Genomic DNA, 17,041 nt, shown 5'->3' with positions numbered 1-17,041 from the left:
TATATGTTTAAAAAGAAACAGAAAATTTACCAGACAGGAATAATAGTAATTAATAATAATAGTAAAAAAAAAAAAAAAGTTAATAAATGTTGTACCCTGCAAATAAGTCAACTTTTTTTTCCGCTTTCGATTTTATTTGATCTCTTTTTTTCTACAAAATATCACTACAAAAAAAAATAAAATAAAAAATAAAATAAACACTCTACAATTGTGACCTGGTTTACAGTTATAAACTTCAACAATGTATAGTTGAATTACTTTAGCCTGAGTAAAAACTATAAGTGTCACTTGGTTAATGCAATGCATATCTCTTTTAAATTAGTGTAATTTAACAAAGCTTTTTTGTTTCAAAAACATTTGCCATTGTTTACTTCAATTCACTTGTCAATAAATCTTTTTGACTCTTCAAAAATAACTTTATAGTTTCTAAATGAGAACTACATTACATAATATAGCTACACATGAGGAGAGAATGCAAGGACAGCAGCTTTGTAACCATAAAATAAATTCAATTGTATTTAGTTACGCAATAAAAAAATGATACAGTACGAGCAGTTGTATTCTGGGGTGTGGATGGTAGGCTTACTAATCCCATTGGTTGTTGTGTAATTGAGGGTGGGACAAAGCCTTGTGATTGGCTGTGGTTTTGGTTGATCAGCCTCTCAGGCACTGAACGAGCCACCGAGCAACGTCACCAGGATCTACTTAATATTCATGAGCTCAGCCTTTGCCATAGTAAGATTGGTGAATCTGCTGCCGGGGCGGTCCTGTGTGTCGTGTGGGGCTGGGCGTAGGCTGTACTGCTCACACACACACACACACACACACACAGCGGAGCACATTGTTCACAGTGGGCTGTCTGCTACATCTAATACAATCCAGGAAAATCTCGAAATAAACGAAGTCTCCTGAAGAGTGACTAAATCCGGGGAATCAGAGGTGAAGTGTACATTTTTTGCTATTAAACAATAAATCGTTTGTATGCATTGTATTGTAACGTGACTCAAAGTGGCAAATATTGTTTACCTTAAACAAATTGCTGTTATCGGTCACAATTACCGTATATTAATGGTAATTATTAGTGCGTTTTTATAATTGTATGGAGAATGTTTACATGCGTGTGTGAACAATCAGTCATCGATAGATCTATAGATACTGTTCTGTATTTTCTGTATTCTGCGTTTTATTCAAAATTGTTTGTTGAGAATTTAAATAGAAAACTAGTATAGTGTTTATTTAATCACTTTATATATCATTCACTATTCATAAGAAAACCTGTTCAAGCATCTAAAAAAACTGAATCTGGTCAGTTTACATTGAATCAGACTCTAGTAATCGATCAAACTGACCATGGCTTCTCTTCCCAAAACTTGCATTTATTGGAAACGATTTCAAGTCTAACACTGAATGTAAACATGTTGTCTAATTATCTGATTTGTTAAGTTTTGGTGGCATCCATGTGACAGTTACGAGCCTCTCTGTAAACTCGGGTGACGCCCCATAGTACCCGACGAACAATTGCAAATTCTACTATGACGAAGACTAGCTCATGCATATTAAGTAGTTTGCGTCGCTCCGTTCCAATGGCGAAGGACTGTTTGCTGAATACTAAATAGTTTCTGCTGACGTCGCTTAGTAGACCACCAATGGCAATGGCTCAATCATGAATATTAAGATACCTCAGCATAGTAGGATTCGTAATTTCTGGACTATGAAGAGCAGTGCGGAAGTTTAACAGTCTGTTTTTATCGCAGAACAAGCAAGTTTAGGTCGCTTTAGTACTTAAGTAGGTCTACAGAAGTTAGATGTTGTATTGCAATACTAGAATATTTGATAGGGTTCTGCATAAGTGTGATTCGTAGATTTTCTCTTTAGTAGCCTAACCAAATATGTTTTTCTGAAGCCTTCTAGACTGTTAACTGTTATTTGAGATAATGTGAGTAAGTGCTATACGACTCGATTTTATCAACTAATCCTTATTCACAGGCTCTAGTGAGGGACACACTAGAAATGGCACATTAGCATGATTATACTTATATGCCTTCGGTTCGGCCGTGCCAAAGTAAATCTGAACCAAAATCTGCTGTAAAACAGGTGTAAGCCAGTCTGAGATGTTTTTTGGTATCAGTTGGTGTCCCAGACAGGTCTGTTGGTGGGTTTTAAAGTGGTTTTGGGCTTGTCAGGTCTGCGTTCAGACAGAGGTGGCCTTTGCAATTCGGAGGCCATTACAAACAAGAGCTCATACAAGGACATTTTTTACCCATATATCTTGAATTTTGGAGGCATTTTTATTCATTTTGGTGGCATTTTTGCCCCTTGCCCCCTACACATTTCCTTGATGATGGGGGGGGGGGGGGGGTGAGTGCAAGTGGAGGTGCTCTTATGTTGTGAGGCCCATTTTAGATGAAAAGAGTAAAAAATAGCAAAGGCAGTGACTGCTCGTCAGGGGAGGCAAGGGAGGCACAGCCAACCCAAAATTTTGAGGCGAAAATGGGAGAAGGACTTAAAGGGTTAGTTCACCCAAAAATGAAAATTCTGTCAGTAATTACTCACCCTAATGTTGTTCCAACCCCGTAAGACTTTCGTTCATCTTCGGATCACAATTTAAGATATTTTTGATGAAATCTGAGAGCTGGATCACTCCTCCTGCAGGCTTATGGACACGTTAACTTGCTGGCCCAGAAAATGTATTAAAGACATTGTTAATATAGTCCAAGTGACTCCAGTGGCTCAATCTTAAGTTTATAAAGCGACGAGAATACCTTTTGTGCGCAAAAACAAACAAAAATAACGACTTTATTCCACTTTTCATTTTCGTGACGTGAAACACAGACGCGCTACGCTATTACACTACGTAAAAAAAACTCGAGGTCCAGAGAGAAGGAAATGAAAAGTGGAATAAAGTCGTTATTTTTGTTTGTTTTTGCACAAAAGGTATTCTCGTCACTTTATAAACTTAAGATTGAGCCACTGGAGTCACTTGGACTATATTAACAATGTCTTTAATACATTTTCTGGGCCAGCAAGTTAACGTGTCCATAAGCCTGCAGGAGGAGTGATCCAGCTCTCAGATTTCATCAAAAATATCTTAAATTGTGTTCCGAAGATGAACGAAAGTCTTATGGGGTTGGAACAACACGAGGGTGAGTAATTATTGACAGAATTTTCATTTTTGGGTGAACTAACCCTTTAATGTTAATAAAATTCCCAGTTATTCATTTAATGTCTCAGAATGTATATTTTTTGTTTGTAATTTCACCACTGTAAGTGTTACCACCGCGCGCTTCTTCACCGCATCTACGAAACGCGAGTCTGAGAGGATAGAGAAAGGAAGGGGAAGGTAAATCCATTGCCGGAGACATTAGCCAATCACCATCGAGTATTTCACTTTCAGCGATTCGGGTAGCCGAAGACCTGTCAGGTTAAACCAGTTATGACCATCTCAAACCAGTAAAAACTACTGTTGTTTTTATTTACTAAAACTATTATTAATATATTCAGTTAATTGAAATAAAAATAAAATATAAATATTAGATAAAAGCGTAAACTTATAAAAACTCAGGGAATGTTTACACAACAACGATGTACTAAAAACAGAAATGTTTTTCCGAGTACAGGTGACAACGTTGTCAAAACGATCCCTGTTCAGACGGATTTGTGAAAGCGACTGTGAACGCTGTATTATTCATGCCAGGCCAGTAGTTGGCGATGTCACTTTGTAAAGAAAAATGATGCGCCTATAGACTGAACATGTAATTCGCATGCGCAGGACGTCACTGTGCGTTGTCACTGTGCGTTTTTGTAGTTTACAAGGAGTCGATAACAGTATCGTTTTAAAAAATCTTGCACTTTGAAACTCGTTTTCAAAAGTATTGAGATATTTGGAAGCATTGGAAGTATTGAGTTCCAGATATTTGGAAGCATTCATATTTTTGTTGGTATTTTATTTGCATTTATCTGCAACATATAAACAATATCTTGAAGTGTCTGCAGTGAAGGGCAGCAGATTTAGGCTAGACAGATGTAATGATCTGGCTAGCGATGGTTATTTTGGGGGATGATGTCAGTAGCTCACTCAGCCTGGATCTGTTATGGTTCCTCAGTATTCGATTCCTTCGATTCCATTTCCCATGTGAGATTCCTTTTACTGTCTGATCCTGACTGGAAATCACTTAGGCCTTCTTCTTTTGTAGGGTTGTGGCTCAGGGAAAATTGATACTAGAGATTCTATTGGGACCATTTACTTGTGCTCTAACATAATGTTTAGCAATATAAGATTTAAAATCACTGTAATTGTCAGGGCATAAAGGTTCACTCAATGATCAGGCAAATAATATTCATTCCAAATCCTAGGTATTAGATATGTTGATGTCCATAAAATGCAGACCTGATAATGTCAGTGAGCTTATCCTGAGCTTAACTATAGGGTTTCAAAGTGACCTGTGTTGCCCGCTCATGGTGACAGATTGTATGTATACTGCAGATCCTAGTGCCAACCTCTAGGTCTTGCTTTCACACTTTCCTGTAGTTTTTGAATGATAAATCTTCATGCTTGCTTGCTTAAGAAAGCCATGTTGTAGCTTTCCTAAGCAATCACACTTGCGATATCAAAGGTTGTGTTCACACTTCATATGTCATAAAGTAAAGGTTTTGGGCTAGTCAGCTAGCCTAACCTTTAAAAATTGTTAAAACGTCCTCTTGTCTCCTTCACTGCGTATCGCAGCGTTAGCAGGCATTACGCTTTTTTCGGTTAAGGTTGCAGGATTGCCTTCATGTGGCTTTGTTTATCCCCAACAGTACAAGACTACGGGGGCTCATTAGGACCCATTTGAAGCCCCTTGGCACTTTAGCGCTAATTATGAATCCTAGAAAGAGTGATATAGAGATCGCACTGGATGTGTCTCTACTGATCTCCATCCCAAACAACAGGTTGCTCTGACAGAAGGTCCTAATCAAACTTTCATTTCCCTCTGAATGTGTGTATAATTCATTCAGTTCTTCCCTCGTTGTGCCCTAGTTTAGTTAAAGGGGTTATTCAAAAGTGGCCTAAATTTGGGCATACTTTGCTCAACCGTGTTAAATTGAAACTGAAAGTGGCACTGTCACTCATCTCTGGTTTTGCATGACTAATAATGAATGAACATCAGCAACACGTAACACATTTTCCGTAGAATGACAAATTGACTTTCATTGTATTCATGTTTAACTAGTTGATAAAGCACAATTTCTAATGACTCGCTGATATCAACAGGCTTTTTAAATGTAAATTCTGACATATTTACTTCTCATGTCCTGCATTTTACTGCATGCACTTCACCACTGCACATTATTTTAATGGAATTTTTGGTCACACTTTATTTTAATGTGTCATTGTTACAGTGTAATTATATATTTAGGTACTGAGTAATATTAAGCAACTACATGTATAGGGTTAGGTTAGGATTAGGATTTGGTTTAGGGTTAGTTGCATGTAATTATGCATAATTTACTGTTATTTCTGTGGTAAGTACATGTAACATATGTAACAAGGACACTGTAAAAAGTGTTACCGATTTTTTTTTTTTTCTCATAATCTTTATAAAAAATGTATAGTACTCCAGGCAAATTAGAAAAATGCTGTCATAATTTACATACTCTCATGTCATTCTAAACCCAAATAACTTTCTTCTTTGGAATTGTAATTTGCATTTTTCGAGCTTAAGTAATGTACCTTGCTATTGCCTTTCTAAATGATTAGACTTGCTGTACGATTTTCACATGGTAGATGATAAAATAGCCAAAAAAATCCCATATTTGCAGTGAACTCCATATATAGAGCATAGATTATCATAAAGCCTTGAGGGTGGGATCTTTAAATTTTGCAAGTGAGAAACCTATCAATGTAAAAATGTATACTTAGTTGTTACTATATTTTTATTCTTCTACTACATTTACCCCAATGTTTTGTTTAGCTTTCAAGGGGTTAAGGGAGTAACGCATAGTGGCATCATGTATGAACTCCCTGCCCTTCAATTGCTCAATTGTGCGTGTGCGAATGCTTGCGTGTATGCAGTTACTCATTAATCGTCCAGCACTTTAGTGTTACTCACAGATACACTGTGCTGGACTCTCATAAGTTGCAGTCACCATAGTACCAAGAACCTTTGTCTTTTCATTAATCATTAATGCTGCAGACCCACCTCTGGTGATTTTGAGTTGCACCTACAGCCTCAATGACGACTAATAATAAAACTCCACACCCTGGGACTAATATAGTCTGTCTGGTGATGTGCTGTCATGGATGGCTGTGACTACAGTTGTGTCTTAAAGTGAGCCTTTTACAGTGTTGTGGGATATGTAGCAGGGGCAATGAAAAGTAACTAGACCACAATAAAGAAAAGCAAAGTTAAAAGAATGTTTTTGTTCAGAACACATTTGCAAAGTTCTTAAATGTACTCTTTGTATTCATGTTGAGTTTTATATGAATTTAAAAAATGTTCATACCATTTGCTAGAAAAGTTTTAATTCAGATATATAAAAATTCATTTATAGAATAACTCGAATAAAACTTTTGTATGTACTATGAATAAAAAATGGGAATGAAGTCAAAAATGTTAGGGTGGTACAACTTAAAATTTCTGATATTTTCAACTTTTTATAGCAAGGCAAGGTTAGTTCACATTGTAAAATGGTAAAATGTGGTGTACCTCTCCAAAAAACATAATATAGATGAATTATTAATGAACAATATTTGTAAGAATAATAATACTTTTTGCCTTGAAAAATAGATTTAAAAATAATTTGATCATTTAATTAGTTAGGTTGGTTCAGGTTGTAAAATGGTATGTGGCACAATCCTCATAATAAGCATGATGCTATTTATGAATTAGTATTAAAGGTACAATATGTAAGATTTTTGTAATAAAATATCCAAAAATCACTTTCACAATGTGATATATTTCCTGCAGTTGTGTACTTACAATATCCCAAAAGTTTAATTTCAGAGAAATTCCAATTTTAAATAATGGCTCGTCCCTGGTCATTTTCACCTGTCAATTACATAATATCCGCGTTATCCCTGGTTTCCTCTTGTACTGCCATAGTAACCATGGCGACAGACGTGGACAACTGCGTTACGTCTAGTGGCACGCTCACGCTGTTGTTGTTTCGTTCAAACATTATGGACCATGGCAAGCAGACTTTGACGTTGACGTCATCAACCTTAGCGACCCCTAGCTGCGAAAAAAAATACATATTGTAGCTTTAATGTTATTTGCGTCTTTTCAGTTTCGAGTAAACTAGTTGCCTAGTTGTATCATTTTTTTCCAATACTGCCCTCTGTAACCGGTAGGCGTGGCTTGGGAGTGGCCTCGTAGGGCAGCGAAGCAAGTGCATTCTGGGAGTTGTTGTCTTTCATCCACATGAGCCAAAAATACATTTTCTGGCTTTTCTCAGTCTAGAAGGCACCAACTTCTAAAATAATTTCACATTTCTACTACATGAATGAACCAATTTAAAGGGTTAGTTCACCCAAAAATGAAAATTCTGTCAGTAATTACTCACCCTCATGTTGTTCCAACCGCGTAAGACCTTCGTTCATCTTCGGAACACAAATTAAGATATTTTTGATTAAATCTGAGAGTTGTCTCACTCCTCCATAGGCTTTCAGAGGGACCGAAACTTGCTGGCCCAGAAAAGTTATTGAAGAGATTGTTAATATAGTCCAAGTGTCTACAGTGGCTTAATCCTAAGTATATCAAGCGTCGAGAATACTTTTTGTGCGCAAAAACAAACAAAAATAACGACTTTATTCCACTATTCATTTCCTTCTTCCCTCGTAGTGTTTTTGCGCTGGGCGTCTGTGTTGCACGTCATCACGCATCACACACATGACCCTCTTCGGCCAATTGTGAGCCTACGTGGTGACGTGTAACACAGACGCGCTACGCAAAAACACTACGTGAACCAACTAGAGGCCCAGAGAGAAGGAAATGAATAGTGGAATAAAGTCGTTATTTTTGTTTGTTTTTGCGCACAAAAAGTATTCTCGTCGCTTGATAAACTTAAGATTGAGCCACTGTAGTCACTTGGACTATATTAATGATCTATTTAATAACTTTTCTGGGCCAGCAAGTTTCGGTCCCTCTGAAAGCCTATGGAGGAGTGAGACAACTCTCAGATTTAATCAAAAATATCTTAATTTATGTTCCGAAGATGAACGAAGGTCTTACGCGGTTGGAACAACATGAGGGTGAGTAATTACTGACAGAATTTTCATTTTTGGGTGAACTATCCCTTTAAATACACATTCATCTTTCCAGTGGTGAAATATCCCTTTAAGGTTTAATTATACACTTTATTTTAAGGTGACGTAGTCATTACATTGTACTTTTTAATAAGCTACTTGTACTTACTATAGAGTTAGGGTTAGGGTTTGGTTTAGGGTTAGTTACTTGTAATTATGCATAATTTACTATTATTACTATAGTAAGTACATGCAGTAACTAGGACTGTGACTGTACGGAAATTTTCCCACCAGTTAATCGATGTGTGACAACACTGATAATACCTCACTTTTAACTTGCTAATTCAGTGCGGAGCAGAGCGGATCATAACTGACCGAGAGAACTGAACCACAGCAACTTTATACAAAGGAAATTAATAACAAACACCTGTGATGATAAATTAATCTCCATCCATTAGCCGCTAATAAGAGGCGGAAAAAAACAAACAAAGGGAAACAGGAACTAGCCTAATGAAGAAACTAAAAGTCCATGAAAATGAAACTAACAGAAAAATAATTGTTACAAGAACACTGTTGAAGGTGTTTACGTGTATATGGTGTTATGAAACATTGTCACGTTGTCAGTATAGCATCATGCATGTAAATATAGTTCCCCCCAAAATAAAAATTCTGTCATGATTTACTCACCCGTGTGTAATTACAAACCTGTATGACTTTCTTTCTTCTGTGGAACACAAAAGAAGATACGTATATAGTAATCCAATGGGAATGAAACCACATGACCTCACAGTCAGGAAAACAACATCAACCACCCAAAACCAGCAGCAACCGACCTATGACAGAATAACCAATGAGCGTGAGCGTTGGACGGTAGCTGGATCACATTCAGAGTTAGAAATGTTGTTTTAGACCATGTTGAAACTTGAAATGAAACCCACAAAATTATCAGTCATCAGATAAAAGCTGGGTGTGCTGCAAGCTCGGGTCTTGTTTCAAGTGCCAGAATGCTTTTCATATTTCATAGTTTATCTCCTTTGCATCTCTATGAGAGTTTGTTCACTGAATGCTAAACAGTGGAAGATGGGAGATTATTCCCAGTTTCCTTAGGATAAATTCTCCAAGTCTCTTGGTCTTGGATTACCGCAATCCTAAAGGCCGTGATACACCAAGCCGACAGCTGGCCAATGTTAGGCTGTCGTTGAGGGTCTGTCGGCCTAGTTCTGCGGCTTTTTTCCCGTGGCCGAATGAAAATGTTGAATCAGTGGCGGAGACCGTAGATGAGAGAATTTATTTGATTCGTTGTGGGTTCTCTCTCTCATAATACTATATAAATTAGGGATGCTAACGATTAATGGACGATTGATTAACTTTCGATAATTATTTAATCGATAAAACTTATCGATCGTCGATTAAGCGAGGTCATGCTGTTAAACCGAGAAACATGTAAAGCAGACATGAGGAGAAATTAAACGAGCGTGCCAGAGTTATGTTTGGGGTAATTTTATATTTAAAAGGTAGAGTTACTCCCTCATGACTATAAGTTTGCGTGTGCATTCCCAGCAGTTTGTTTTGTGCTAATGTCAGTTAATATTGTGTTTTTGTGTTAGGGCTGTATCTGATTTATCTCATATAGGATGCATTTGGATCAGTGATACGCGGGTCAATGTGTAAACAACCCGCACCCGACTGACGTTTTCAACTAACCCGCCCGCAACTCGGACCGCAAAAAAAGAAAAAGAAAATATTGTACCCGACCCGCTTCCTGACCCGCATTTTTTAAAAGTAGTAAATGCTCATCGTAGCGTCATTGGAATTTTTTTTATATTCTAATTTTGTCAAGAATTATAAAAAAATCGTCAATAAGCTCATAATTTGTACTAAAATAGTCTAAATGTTTAGTTTTAAAAACAATTTTAAAAAGGTGGCTATGTCTATGTTGATGTTTCTGCGCAAGTTCAGCAGACAGTGAGGTTCGGGTTTGTTCCGATCAGAGCTCGTGACCGGAGAGCGCATTGCTGAATATTCCGCTCCGCTCACTCATTCCGCTAGCCTGGGTGCCAGCCCGAACCCCGCCCACAACATTTTTTGGTCGGGAAGTTCGGTCTGGACTCGCTCCGTTGAGGAGCTATTATGCCCGAACAAAAATTGTTCGGACCAATCAAATTGTCAGGGCGGGCTTTATACGATGATGGACAGATGAGAAACGGTAACGTAATCATCCACGTCACCAAAGAGCGCTTGATTTGAATTAGTTTACAACAAAGACGACTGCAGCTGGAGAATTGAGATTTCACGAGTTCACATTTACAAATAAGTCAGATAGAATAAATGCGTAGGCTATATAAGATTTCACACAAATAAGTCGATAGAATAAATGCGTATATGACGTGCTGTCCGAGGAGAGGGCTGTGGGCTCGGTAGCCATACTCCCCCCCGTATTCCTGGTTGTGAGAGAACAAGACAAGAGTGAGGATTCGGGGTGGTGGAGGGATGCTGAAAAACTGTCAAGGAGTGTTAGGTAAGATGACAGAGTGAATATGCTTCCTCATGCTGATAGATAGGGTAACGTTAGAAATGGTATTGTTTGATGACAAGTTGATATTGGATTGATTATTTGTACGTGCTCCTCCCGAACTTTGTCTATGAAACATCATGTGTAGATTCCGCCATCGCGTCTGTTATAGAAGATATCCACAGTGCATTCATTTTAAAAGAGGAACAGAGAGCCGCGACATTTTGTTGGTTGAAAATATGAATGAAGAACGTGTCATTTACTCCGTTGCTCTGATTGGTTGTAGGTCTATCCAATTGAGTGCAGAGTTTTTTTTTTCCTGGTTCGGTTGAGACACGCCCCATAATCAAATCTCTATGGAGCAGTATCAGACTCACATTCTGACTAGAATATGAGTATGACGAAGTCAGGCTATCATTCCGCAGGGTCGCTTGCTCAACCCAGAATGGCCTGCTGGTTCGAAAATATGTGGAATAAAGGGCTGCCTCCGACTAATTTTTTTTTTCTAGTCGACTAGTAGTCTAGTAGACTAGCCATTCGTGGACAAATTACCCCTTTATATTAATATAATTAGCCTACTTAAATAGGCTATAGCCTACAGGATAAGCGTTATGACCGCAGCATAAAGCTTGCAACAAAGAACCGGTTAAAGTCATGATTATGAATGTGCTAAATTAGCAAGGAGACATTTAATTGTTTAGTAATAAACTGGTGTTTTCTGTGTCGCTGCATGCAAAGATGAAGTTGAAGATGCGGACTCGCCATGAACGCCAGAGAGAAATGCACATTTCATATGGATTACATAATCAGAGAGTAGCCAATTTTTTTGGTTTGAATATTTTCGTTTAAAAGTAGACATTTCAAGCTTCCTGTAATATATGCCTATATTTCTCAAAACTGTGAGGCACAAGCAATGCAAGTGATCGTGCCGGCGCCTTATATTAGCCTACATTGTCTGCTATATATTTGCTTCTTATTCATGAAATACGGGCAATTGATTGATAAAACATTGATCAAAATTAAGATACAATTTATGCAAAACGAAAATCTTTTAAAAAGAGTTTTCTATAAAACAAAACTTAATGAAGTCGTCAAAATCATGTTTTACCAAAAACAGCGCCATTGCTAGGAGGGCGCCAGCGCCTCTGCTTCGCGAGTGGATGATAGCCCTGAAGACGCCTAGCAATGATATACCTTTAGTGGTAGTATACCTTTAGTTAAGTTATACCTTAAGAGTCTTCGTAGCGCGCTAAGAGACAATGTTATTGGAAAATGCAGCCCAGGTATGATGCGTATGATGCGTAATGGAGATTCCAAAGCCTCTTCTTTGGTCAGAACCATGGAGAGCTATCGCGGATAGGTCCGTCCTATGCACCGAAACTTTTAACAATGCAACAAAATATTTAAAGAGCATCAAGATATTTAAATCTATATTATGTATACGCACATATAATATAACAGTAGGCTATATTAGTCAATATTTTTTTATTAGGTTAAGCAGTGATTGGATAACGTTTTTATTTAAAAAAATTTTTTTTTAACGTTTTTAATTTAAGGCCCACCCACAATTGGTCTGGCCCACCCAAAACTGGAATCCTGGCGCTGTTCCTGGTTGGTCGTGCCAGTTTTGTGGCTATCAAATGTGTAAATAGCATCGCAAGTATGACAAAGCCAGCACTTTGGTCATCATCTTTCATTATTTCGGCAAATGTCTCCCACACTTTGCTCTTTCTATTTGTGTATTTGCGGAGCTTCCACTCCTCAGTCTTCACCTTGTCTCTTGCCGCCTCCATCTCTACCTGCAGACTGAGCTCGTGCATCATCGTACTTCTTGCCAGTTATTCAGCCAATAAAGTGTAGGCCTATGTATTTCATAGAAAATTGTGTCTAGTACTATATAAATTACAAAGGTTTAATTGGCATCTTTATTTCAAACGACCCGACCGACCGCGACCCGAATATCATTACAAATATTTCTGGATGACTCGTAACCGCGGGTAACGATGCCCAGTTCCAGGAATACACTAATATTTTGTTGGTAGTACCAGTTTGCAACAATTATTAGTTAACACTAAGTTGTCAACACTTCGGAAAAATAGTCATGGTCGCGGTCATGGTGCAAAGGACCCTAGGTTGATTTTACTCCGAACCATCCCTTTAAATCATCAAAACGCACCCCAGATTGGCTGTTCAGCTTAGCGAACCAGTGTACAAGATAAAAAATGAAAGTGAATGAAAGAAAGTGAATGATGAAATGCTGTTTTTTTTACGGTTTGTATATCGGCAATCTCTTCCTGTTTTCCTCTTTTAAATGACTCGCGTGTAGACTACTTTCACCTGCTGGAATGGAGATTTACTTCCCCCTCATGCAGGTGTAGAACACACACTCTAGTTGGCGGTTGACTGTAGTATTTGTGGTGTGTTCAAGTGCAACTTTTTGGCCCAGACTCAGGTAACATGAGGCAACAGCAAGTTCTTTGATGTTGGTTACTTGGTTTGGTGTGCCTGGGCGTTTACATAGATGAATAGCTAAAGAAATAGGCAAGGTGCAACATCTTGTAATAATTTGCAGACTTAAATAGTCAGCGATTTGGAAGTCGGACAATAAGACTTTGGACTTCTTTTATGCTAATTTAAAAAAAGCACTGCTTCTCCAACAAATATTTAGTCAAGCCAAGTCACATGTATTTATATAGCACAATCTTATATAGATTTGAAACATCACTGAACATGGAAGCAGTGGGAGGTTTGTTTGTATTGATGGTTTTGCTGGTTTCTCCTCAGGTGTGGTGAGAGGTTGAAGAGGCGTGAAGGAATGACTGAATATAAACTGGTGGTGGTGGGTGCTGGAGGCGTGGGCAAGAGCGCTCTCACCATCCAACTCATCCAGAACCACTTTGTGGATGAATACGACCCTACTATAGAGGTAACGTGTGTGTGTGTGTGTGTGTGTGTGTGTGTGTGTGTGTGTGTGTGTGTGTGTGTGTGTGTGTGTGTGTGTGTGTGTGTGTGTGTGTGTCTGTGTGTGCATACATTCAGTGATCTCAGCTAGTGATGTACAATATCATCTGTATAAATAATATATATAAGGATGCTGATACACATAATCTAAAATCGTCAGGTCGTTGTGACTCATATTAGCACATTATCAATAATATATCTGTTTTAACCCCGTCAGCTGAAGCTGTTAAGATAATTCAGTTAATTAAGTAATGCTACACTATGTAACTCTTTATATTGATGAGAGAACGAGAGAGTGCAAAAAGAATCCATCTTCCAAACCATGGGCCCTATCTTACACCCGGCGCAATGCAGCGCCAAGCGCGGCCCAAGTGTTTTTTGCTAGTTTCAGCCCGACGCAATTATCATTTTAACGTCCTGCGCCACGTTGTTTAAATAGCAAATGAATTTGCACCCATCTGTGCGTCCATGGGCTGCTGGTCTGAATACAGGGTGTGTTCAGGCGCGTTGCTATTTTGAGGCAACTGAAATAGACTGAGACATTGACCAACAAAAACCTGGTCTAAAGTCAATGGCGCAACAATTTTTTGTTATTTACACAACATGCTTACACTGCTCATTACACACACAATGCGCAGCAGCACACAAACATGGCAAATAAAAAATAAAGGATTACAATGTAAAATATTAATATTGTGTACATAAAGATATGGTGGAATCCAGCTTGTCCCGTAGATGGTCTGCTTGGCCGCTTTAACCTTGCGCACGAAAGGATCCGGTTCCTCTCTGGAGAAGCGTTCAGTTTTTCCGTTTGCAAATTCCACCATGTAGCCTAAATAGCGAATCTGCCATGGTGGGAGCGCAACTGGCTTTTAAAGGGAATGGGAGATGAGACTCTGATTGGTTTATTGCACGTAAAGCCCAAAACACAACCATTACTCAGTAAGAGAATAGGGACAACCCTTTTAGACCATGTGCCGGGCGCGCCAACCATTTTTCCCGTTTTTAAACTAGCAAAAGTGGATTCGGACACGCCCTGAGTGCACTTGTACCGTGCACTTTAGACCATGCGCTTAGATCCTTAAAATAGGGCCCCATGTCTTTACTTTACTCAGATACACTTTGAAAAACCGTAATGATTTATATTTTAGAGCGGTTGGGCTGGATTTCATGGGAAATTGCATACATAAATCATTTGCCTGTGCATTTCACATCACTGTATGATGTAGTGTTAAGATGAAAGTTAGTTGTTAAAACAAGCAAAATATTAACCATGCAAAACAGCAAACCTCCGGGGAATTACCAGGTGTAAAACCAAACGAACAAAAACCTGTCTGTAATAAAACCTGAATCAACATTTGCTTGGCTTGACACCAACATTTGTAAGTATTTAGAAGTGCCCCGTAGATGGCTCATCTCAAAGACAACCCAAAGCCAATTCATGTGTGAAAATGATTCTTCATGCTCCTCCCAACCATTCTTTCACAATCTGATCCTGATGAATTTTGACATTGTCATCCTGGAATATGGCCATGATGTGTAATCCTACATGGATGTTCAAGAAATGAAAAGCTACACACTTCATCAGTTAGGGTACTAACTGTAAGTACTGTTTCTAAGCTAGAAACACAATAATCACTGCAATAATGATCCAATCATAGACTCTTAAGCATTTGCCTATTTAAATCCAAACAGTGACTTTTTTTTTATTTGGCCGGGCAGTGTACTATTATAGTATATACTAATTTCATTTTAATTTTAGTTTAAGTTTAGTAAGTTTGTTATGTTCTTATTGTTTGTTTTGTCATTTTTTTTATATTTATTTTATATTTATAGCTTTAATATATATATATTTTTTTAAGTTTTCGTAATTTTATTATTTCCACCTAAACTTATTTATTTCTGTTAATTGCTGAGGCAACATTCTACTTTTTGTTTATCTAATATTTACATATTTATTTAATTTAGGTCTAATTTCATTTTAATTTTAGTTTAAGTTTAGTAAGTTTGTTATGTTCTTATTGTTTGTTTTGTCATTTTTTTTATATTTATTTTATATTTATAGCTTTAATATATATATTTTTTTTAAGTTTTCGTAATTTTATTATTTCCACCTAAACTTATTTATTTCTGTTAATTGCTGAGGCAACATTCTACTTTTTGTTTATCTAATATTTACATATTTATTTAATTTAGGTTTATTTCTTATGCTAAAAATTATTTTTAATACTTTCAGTTAACAATAACAAATCAATCTCTTGTACTGTATGTTATGCTTTATTATTGTCCGTCAGTTCGCTAGATATCACATCAGCGTTGAGCAACCACTACAATCTGACCCTTCCATTCACTCACTCTCTCTTTTCCTCTGCACACCCAGTGTCAAATAAACCCCAGGAGTTTCCCCTCGGTCTGCGTTTGCTTCCAGCGTGAGGGATGTGTGTGTGTGTGTGTGTGTGTGTGTACGTGCTTCTACATGTCCCTCTTTCTCTCTCTCTCTGCTCTGTTTTCCCGCCACACCCGTCTCTGGACAAACAATGTCCTTTTTATGGCTGAAATTGCTAACACACATGAGCACAGACACGCAAGCTTTTGTGTCTGACTGGACACATCTCCACAGTCCGTTTGGTGTTTCAATCCTTATAGTTTCCTCCCAAAATTCTTTATTGGGCACATTTTTAGAAAAGTAATTTAAAGACCTCAAATCAAGTTCATGGCTGTGAAATAACTAAATATTTTTGGCTCTTTAGTAAGAAAAGACTCTAGGTTATCTGTCTTATTGAGGAACACAAATGTGAGTTGGGTGTTGATGTGTCTGGGTGTCTCTGTGCAGGACTCCTACAGGAAGCAGGTGGTGATTGACGGGGAGACGTGTCTTCTGGACATCTTGGACACTGCAGGTCAGGAGGAGTACAGCGCCATGAGGGACCAGTACATGAGGACAGGAGAGGGATTCCTTTGTGTCTTTGCCATCAATAACACCAAGTCCTTTGAGGACATTCATCAGTACAGGTGTGTGTTTGTTTTGTTTATTTATTTGATAGGGACAAAGCCCGTTAATGAACATTTAGTATAAAATACAAAATGTAAAAAAGCCGGATTATAGCAACATTGCTAATTTACATCCGCAGTCCCTAGGCAGGTATACACAAGAACAAATCCTCAACTATACACACAACACTACAAAGAGACAAATACCCCAAACACATTATTAAAATTTCTAATTAAAATGTTTACACAACTGATTCGTCATAAGCCACTTTTTCAGATGATATTTAGAAGTGTGATAAGAAGGACTTTGTCTTATTGACTGTGGTAAACTATTCCAGTATTTGCTCCCTATT

At 37.9% G+C, this 17,041-nt stretch overlaps 1 protein-coding gene across 1 annotated transcript in view; it reads left to right on the top strand.

Annotated features, from left to right (window-relative positions):
* The first annotated feature begins 732 nt into the window (after positions 1 to 732).
* hrasa (HRas proto-oncogene, GTPase a) overlaps positions 733 to 17,041 on the top strand; it is a 30,099-nt gene continuing 13,790 nt past the window's right edge. Inside the window, exons 1-3 of the mRNA XM_081355701.1 lie at positions 733 to 939; positions 13,521 to 13,662; positions 16,531 to 16,709. Coding sequence (XP_081211827.1) covers positions 13,552 to 13,662; positions 16,531 to 16,709 — 290 coding nt within the window. The 5' untranslated portion in view covers positions 733 to 939; positions 13,521 to 13,551. The remainder of the gene's footprint in view (positions 940 to 13,520; positions 13,663 to 16,530; positions 16,710 to 17,041) is intronic.

This window comes from Scardinius erythrophthalmus (genome assembly GCF_964197995.2).
Source record: "Scardinius erythrophthalmus genome assembly, chromosome: 24".
In the NCBI taxonomy this organism is placed as follows: domain Eukaryota; kingdom Metazoa; phylum Chordata; class Actinopteri; order Cypriniformes; family Leuciscidae; genus Scardinius; species Scardinius erythrophthalmus.
The sequence above is the reverse complement of the archived record's forward strand: the minus strand, read 5'-3'. Positions and strand labels throughout refer to the sequence as shown.